Below are 7,789 nucleotides of genomic sequence, written 5' to 3' on the forward strand. Positions count from 1 at the left end.
CTTCTGCTACACCCCCTATATACATTAATTTTGATTGGACCACCACTTTACCTACTATTCTTACTTTTTCTCACTAAATTACATATATTCTTAACCTCCTACCCAAACGATTTGTATACAAATCAATGGGACGGAGGGAGTAGTTTCTAATTTAACGAAAATAAAATATTTCAATAATATCGTACTTGTAAATATACGAGATTTGCACGATTTTATTGAAATGATGAATTTTTAAAATATATTTTGCAAAATAACATATTTTACAATATATTTAATTTATAGAATATAGATGGAGTCTATTTAATTTACGAAATATAAATGGAATCTGGACTCCAAAAAAAAAGGCGAACTCCTTTGCTTATCATAAGTTAATCTTGAATTAATCCATTCCAATGCTAGAGAACAATGATTTTGAGGAGCTAAAACAAAAACCGCCATTTTATCTATCCTCTTCTTTTCTGTATAAATTATAATTATCTGCAATAATCCTTCACATATCTCCCCCAAAATTCCCACTCATTTCTCTCCCAAGCCCAGAATCTCTACGCATCCCAATCAAATACTTTTACATATAATCCCCGCATATATAAATCAATATAATCCCCAAATATCTTGACTTTTAATCATCATTTCATTCATTTCATTTCCTCTCTCTCAAATCTTGAAAAATGAAAATCCACCCATCACCCAAGAAACGAAACCTCACATTGCGTTACAACCTCCCCTCAAATTTATCAATCAAGAAGCTTCGTAGACTCCCTCACATCTTCCAGAAAGTTCTGGAACTTCCTTTCCACTCAGACGCTGATGTTTCGGTTCAAGAGACCTCGGAGTCTCTGCGTTTCATTGTTATTACTGATGACGATTTTGGGCAGGATGTTAGAGCACAGACGGTGGAGATTTTTCCGGGTGTTACTAAGATTGTTGTTAGAAGGAGCAGTTATGTTGATTTGTCGGAATTTGGGTTTGATGGTATGGGACTTGATGTTTGGAGGTTTCGATTGCCCGAGGATACCAAACCGGAACTTGCTACTGCGGTTTATAGTGATGGGGAGTTAGTTGTGATTGTTCCGAAAGGGGAGGAATTGGAGAGGGGTGATCAGGAAGAGAGGTGGGGTGATAGGAATGGAAGGCTTCTTCTTGTACAATAATGGTTGTGTTTCTGTTTACCATGTTTTGTTTAGGTTTATTAATTGAGGTTGAATTATAGCCCTCAAATGAATATGTTGCCTAAATAACGATTAAGTAGAAGAAATCATGCTTTGCTATATACGGCTTTCTATATTTTGTGCTTGAATTTGCCTATGTTTTATTACCCTTTTTGCGTTGTCAAAGTTAGGGTCTTTACTTATGAGCGAGATATAGTTCATTAGTTTGTGTAGGTTTTAAATTGAGGTTGGGTTATAGCCCTTGAGTGAATATGTTGCCTAAATTACGATGAAATAGAAGAAATCATGCTTTGCAGTATACATCTTTCTATGTTTGTGTTTGAATGTGGCTATGTTTTATTGCCGCTTTTGCGTTTCAAAGCTAGGGTCTTTCTTAGAAGCGGGATATAGTTTTTCTAGGTTTATATGTGCTTGAATGATTGCTAGGTTTTTTTTGGTTGCCCTAACAGATTGCATTTCATTAATTTCTAAGACTTCTTTAAAGATCCGCATCTTGCACCAGGTAGGTAGTTTAATTATCACGGGACTTTCATAAGGATCAAGTAGATGAAATCATGTTTTCTATATATGCTTCAACGTGCCTATGTTTTATTACCATTTTTGCATAGACAGAGTCGAGTGAGATATAATTTATTTAAGTCTATATGTGCTTGAATGATTGTTAGTTATTTCATTGCCCCTGATGGATTTTATTTATTTATACGATTTCTTGGAAATTTCAGGACCTTTCACTGTGTTTACTTGGTTAGATAGTACTTTTATGATCAAGGGATCTCAGTAGAAAATCTCGATACTGTTAGTCTTTGTTAAATGCATAGAAACTTGATTTCTAGTTTTAGTTTGGTGTACTAGATTTCTTGATGATATTAGGCGATATGTGTCGTTCTTTCTGATATAAAGCATTGTGTAGTTGAATTGTCTTCTTGTATATCAATGATCATTGTTATTGTTCTAATAACTTTTACATAGCATGTCCAAATTGTTAGTGTTTCCTTTAAAATCTTGCGATGCTTTTTAAAGCGAAGGCCCTGTAACCTGTTGGTGTCATGCTCCCACTATTCCACTAAAAAGATTCCCATTTGACCTCTTAGAATTGTATTTAGAATATTTACAAGTATAAAATGCATGAGGTTGTGATAAATATGGTCAGAAAACCCATTTAATTTTCATGTACTAAAACTCTGAACTCAACAGAAGACGCCCTTTAAGTGAACCATATAGGTACATCAAATTATTGATTATAGGGGTAGTTAAGTAGTGGTGAATTTAGATTTTTGTTATTTGGGTGGAAGATATCTACATTGTTGGGGAGGAAGATGCTAAAAGAGTACCTCATTTTATTTGGTGAATAAGTTTGAAAATCAGGATTATATATTTTCTTTAGCTGAGGAAATTTGTACTTTAAGTTATTCTCCCTTTCTAGTTTAAGTAGTTTGCCTTTTGAGATTGAGCAGCAGAGAGTGTCATCCTTCTTGGCAATATAATTTGGTTCTCTAGATTTAGCACATCTTCGAACCAGCATATGCAGATTTTTTATTGTGAGTTGCTATGTTACCCGGACTCGGGTATGGGTGTCGGACACGGGTTCGTATCCAAGTGTCGGACTCGTCAATATTTTGAAATTTTTTCATGTTTTTGGCCTAAAATAAGTGTCCAAGTGTCCATACCCATGTCCGAGTGTCGAGTGTCCGACACGGGTATTCGAAGCAAAATGAAGAGTCTGGGTAACTAAGGTGAGTTGCGATTTCGTTATTGTTAGTGTTCTTAATTCCTGAAAGAGCAATTATATAGTGCCAGCATTAGTACAATTGTACACGTGCTTAAAAATAGTCAAATGAATAGGACCCTAACGTTATTTCTTCACAAAGCAGAGTAATGCACTCTATTTGCATTGGGATATTATGTTATTGAATCAGAGTGTTATGTACAATATTATTTTGTGTGGTTAGTTAATTGGTTATATCATTTGGTTTCAATTTTGATATAATTGGCGTTCATGTAGAGATTTTCCCAGACTAGGTTTCCATATTTAGGTACTCTTGACTCATCTTTGTATGTTGCTCACACTCAGTAGTTAACAGGATCGACTTGTATTACTAGAACTCATCAGATTTTCTTTTGACTAATAACTGTATCTTGAGCAAGCTGTTTTGCAAGTGCTTATGTTAAATGCTCATCAATGGTGCATCGTGGTGAGTTTGAATCTCTCATGTGCGGGGGTACATGTTTGAATGAAAACCAGCCATGTTGGTGACAATTGCTTTATTAATTTCCATTATGAGCGGGTAGCACACATGGATGTGGAGCCTGTTTGTTTCTGCATTGACCCCAAGGGCCAACGATTCTTTTGTTCATATCTATATAAAGATTGGGCACCACATGAAAGCCCTTGAACCAAATTTTTAGGGCCTTCAACATAAGTGTGTTTCAGTGTTGTCTACTGGAGTTAGATGGCAAAATATTATTGCATATGTCCTAGTATCTGTAGGATGACCTTTTGCAGTGTTCATCCCTTTCTTGTATTGTTCTTTTGGAGGGACTGCAACCCCATAGTATTATGTCTGCGACAACTGGAGTGAGGTTGCTTATCATTATGTTTATGTTCCGTCTGTTTCGTCCTTTGAATCTCTTATCGTCCCTTTAGTGATCAATATGTTTCATCTTGTGATTCTTATGTGCTTTCAATAATCTTTGGGAGCTTTTTGCGACTAGAGATTGATAATGGGTATATTTCAAGTCGGGGTCAAGAGCTTCCTTTATGCAACTTGAATGATTTTTGTTACCGGAAATGTGAGTTTTGTTGCTCAACTGGTTTTGTTTTACTAAATCAAGTTAGTTTTAGTATACATTTCCCTGGTTTATTGATAAGATTAAATTTCATTTCTAATAGTAATCAAAGTTTTGGCTTATTTCGCATTGAATTGATCTTGCAAGTTTTTTTTTTTGAACAAATTTTTCTCTTACAAATTGATTCGCATATTTAGTTCCAAAACTAGAAAAAAAGAATGGAACAGAGTAAATATATAAATTTTCTTCATAATCTTCGAACATGATTACAAACTCCTTATGTATAAATGTTAACACAATGTGTTAATAATAATAATACAGAATTTACTTATTAAAAAGAATAATAATAAAAACAGAGTTTGAATAGTCGAGCAATAATTATTTGAAAACAATTTTGCAACTAAGATACCCATATTTTGAATTGAAGTTTAACAGAGGTTCATGCTTCATATTAAGTAAAATTTGGATACCTGATCTGGTTGATTAGGATTTTAAAATATGAGTAATAGATGGAATTTTGGAGTAATCATTTTTAACATCCAAGCTTATTCTTCGAATACTTACTTATATTCAAATTGATTTTGAAAAATGTTTCGTATAATCATATTTGGGTAGCTCTAGAATCAATGCTGTACCTCAGCAATTTCGCATGGTAGTTGAACAAGGTAGCATTTGTCAAAGAACACATGTTGTAAATAGGCTACACGTACCAACTCCCCGAGTGCAACACGTTTCCACAAGTAAACACAGTGCAATAGTCACTCTTCTTCTACCCTTATATATAAAAGACAATCTTTTATGTCCACACCGAGCAAATAACAAAATTATAAAAAGTATTTGGAAAGAAAGATATGAGCCAGGAACAACTAGGAAGACTTGGAGATGTTTCGGGTGAACTAAGTTGACAACCTATAGCACCCAAAGATGCATCAGCCATGGTCCCGCCTCCGTATATATAAAACTATATTATCTAGTATGTTTTTAGCCAATAAGCTTATTTATAAGCAGAGTTATAAATTTTATCTTACAACATAATTTTATTAAAAGTGTTGTGTGAAAGAAAATTCGACAATGGCTTTTAAAAACTAAATGGAAAACCCATAGTGCAAAATGAAAAGGAACAATTTGAAAAATGAAACCGTCATTTAAACGATTTACATTAGCATAATCAAAGTTTTAGAATTATAAAGGAAAAAATTGAGTTCCAAACAATAGGGTGCAACACGACAAACTACTAAACTTCTGATGTTCTGGATATTATGTGGCTAATAATTATATAGGAAACGCATGTTGATTATGTTAAATGTGAACTTTTTAACGGTACTGCAATGTCTAGGTGGTAGGACAATATGTTGAACCAGGGAAGGTTCACATGACATTCCCTGGGGAAGTACTATCCAATGATGCTAGCACTATAGGAGATGCTTTGGAGCATTCCGCTCGTACTGCGCGAGACAAACCGGTCGATCAAAGTGATGCTGCTGCGATCCAAGCGGCAGAAGTTAGAGCAAGTGGCTTTGCTCATTCTGGTGGACTTACGGCCGTTACTCAATCCGCTGCAAATCTTAATGCTCGTGCCATGGGCGTCGACAACAAAATTAAGCTCGGTGAAGCTCTTGCGGTGAGCTAGTAATAATAAATGTTGTCAGATTGTGTACATGTTGTATTGCACGCGGAATCATAGTTGGATGTATGTTTGTTTATATATGTTGTGTTGCATTGTTATAGGATGCATCGAAAAGGCTCGAAACTGACAAGGCAGTGACAAGAGAAGATGCAGAGCAAGTGACTGAAGCGGAGGTTAGGAACAATCCTGATATGCTTGTTCATCCTGGTGGCGTTGCATCTTCCATAACAGCTGCTGCTAGGCTTAACCAAGACCTTTCTAATTTCTGGTGTGTGACATTGTACTGGTGTGCGTACTTTGTATCGTATATATGTATGTGCTAAAAAAGGTCTAGGGGACTACCCGTGTTTTTGTTTTGCAGTAAAAGTGGTACTACTTGTGTTATGTGTATGAAATAAATTCCATGCGAGTTTTGTAAGGTCTGTGGATGCATGCTACTCTGTTACGTATTATAAATGCTAGTACCTTGTCAACTTGCTAATCGAGCAGAAGATTTGGAGATTTGGGCTCTCCAATTTTGGAATGCTGTGCAGTAGAACTTGTTGTTCATTTCATTTGCCCATAGACCACATAAGACATTGGACAGGTAGGATTTCATTTGCCCATGAACCACATAAGACGTTGGACAAGTAGGACACACTTACCGGATGAATTTGGGGACAATCAGGGTGTTTTGATTATTATACATAATAGCAATGTATCGTCCAGAGTTGATCGGTATTACCAAGGTTCAATATGTACATGATATATAACTCTTCAAGTACAAAGTTGGATCAACAAAATTAAAAGAAAGGAAAATGCTTGACGTACAGAATTATTTACAAAATTTTATACATAGTGACAAAATTTTATATATAATAACATATATTTACATCAATAAAATTAATTAAAACACCTCATATCAAATATAATATCATTATATATAAATATTTTGTATAAAATTCTCTACACCTAACCGCTAACACTCCTCTCAAAGGAAAAGGACTACATAACAACCAAAGAAAATGGTTACAAGTGGCCCATCTCGTGATGCCAATGAACGTAAACTCGAACGATGAATTATTGGTTATTTAAAATCTGGTTAGTTTTGTCCTATCAGTTGGAAATAGAAGTTAAATCAATCCCGAACCACTGACATTTTCGATTATTTATAAGGTTTCTATTCATAATATGTATGTCACGTTATACTCATGGTTAAAGAAAAGTCCGGTTAAAAAATATTTTGACTATACTGCCGTTCAAAGAATATTTTGAATATTTTTATTCATTAATTATTAGTCGTAAATGTCTACTTGGTCATTTAGTCAAAAATATGTGATCATTAATATTGAATGTATCTGTAAGCAACAATTTACTGTAATTCGTATTAAAACAATTGGTCCTTGTGAAATGTCAAAATCGACCAAAGTGATCAATATTGAATACTATTGTTTTAGTCATATTTGAATCAGTCGCCAATGATTCTCAAAATTAACGGGATTAATATGATTGATGGCATATAATTTATATCGCCTTCCTCTACGACCAACTACTCCTGCAACCTAAGGATAATAATAATCATATCATGTATCATGTTCTAACATACTCGCAGATACCACATATTATCAAGTTGAGACCTACTGAAAATAGCATGCCTAAGAATGGTTATAATAAGTCCAATCCAATTACAACTTACTAATACGTGAAAACTGGATATGAACAGAGGAAGAAGGCAAGCTGCCCGGTGACAAGACAACCACGAGACTTCTTCATACACTGCCATGTAAAAACTCATAAAAGACAGATGGACACAGAAAGAAAGAGATAAAAAGAAAAGACAGAGGAAAGAAGATCGGGGAAAATTCAGACACAAAAACACACACACAGAAACAACAAATACGAACACCATAACATTTTCTGATAATGCACTACACCATATATGGCCTGTTGTAACAGTTTTTTCCAGTGTAACCAGTTAAAGTGTGACAATAGATGCCTTAAAATTATTTTTGACTACTTATGATTACACTTTTTTTATTGTAACCGTTGATGTCATTTAGTGTAACCATAAAGAGAATAGGGCATCTACGGTTACATCAAAATTGATGTTACCGTTGGTCTTAAAAATGTGTAACCAAACATCGAAAATTTAGGCGGTTGAAAGAAAATATAGGCGGGATTGAATTTTAATTAAGAACAGATGCGGGGGAAAATAGATGCCTTGTCT

At 34.6% G+C, this 7,789-nt stretch overlaps 2 protein-coding genes across 2 annotated transcripts; both read left to right on the forward strand.

Annotated features, from left to right (window-relative positions):
* The first annotated feature begins 388 nt into the window (after positions 1-388).
* On the forward strand, positions 389-1,467 carry LOC141693989 (uncharacterized). Its single transcript, XM_074499189.1, has one exon. The coding sequence runs from the start codon at positions 669-671 to the stop codon at positions 1,149-1,151; it is 483 nt and encodes a 160-aa protein (XP_074355290.1). The 5' UTR covers positions 389-668; the 3' UTR covers positions 1,152-1,467.
* A 3,584-nt stretch (positions 1,468-5,051) lies between these two features.
* Positions 5,052-5,983, forward strand: LOC141693963 (late embryogenesis abundant protein D-34-like). The gene is made up of 2 exons (XM_074499158.1): positions 5,052-5,577; positions 5,685-5,983. Exons 1-2 carry the CDS (start codon positions 5,329-5,331, stop codon positions 5,904-5,906), a joined length of 471 nt encoding a protein of 156 aa, XP_074355259.1. The 5' UTR covers positions 5,052-5,328; the 3' UTR covers positions 5,907-5,983.
* The last annotated feature ends 1,806 nt before the right edge of the window (positions 5,984-7,789 follow it).

The sequence above is a fragment of the Apium graveolens genome, chromosome 10 (assembly GCF_009905375.1).
Source record: "Apium graveolens cultivar Ventura chromosome 10, ASM990537v1, whole genome shotgun sequence".
NCBI lineage: Eukaryota > Viridiplantae > Streptophyta > Magnoliopsida > Apiales > Apiaceae > Apium > Apium graveolens.

Excerpts from the sequence above, each read along its gene's own strand:
- LOC141693989 (XM_074499189.1), top strand. The coding sequence starts at position 669 with ATGAAAATCCACCCATCACCCAAGAAACGAAACCTCACATTGCGTTAC.
- LOC141693963 (XM_074499158.1), top strand. The coding sequence starts at position 5,329 with ATGACATTCCCTGGGGAAGTACTATCCAATGATGCTAGCACTATAGGA. Across the intron at positions 5,578-5,684 it reads AGCTCGGTGAAGCTCTTGCG|GATGCATCGAAAAGGCTCGA; the intron begins GTGAGCTAGTAA and ends GCATTGTTATAG.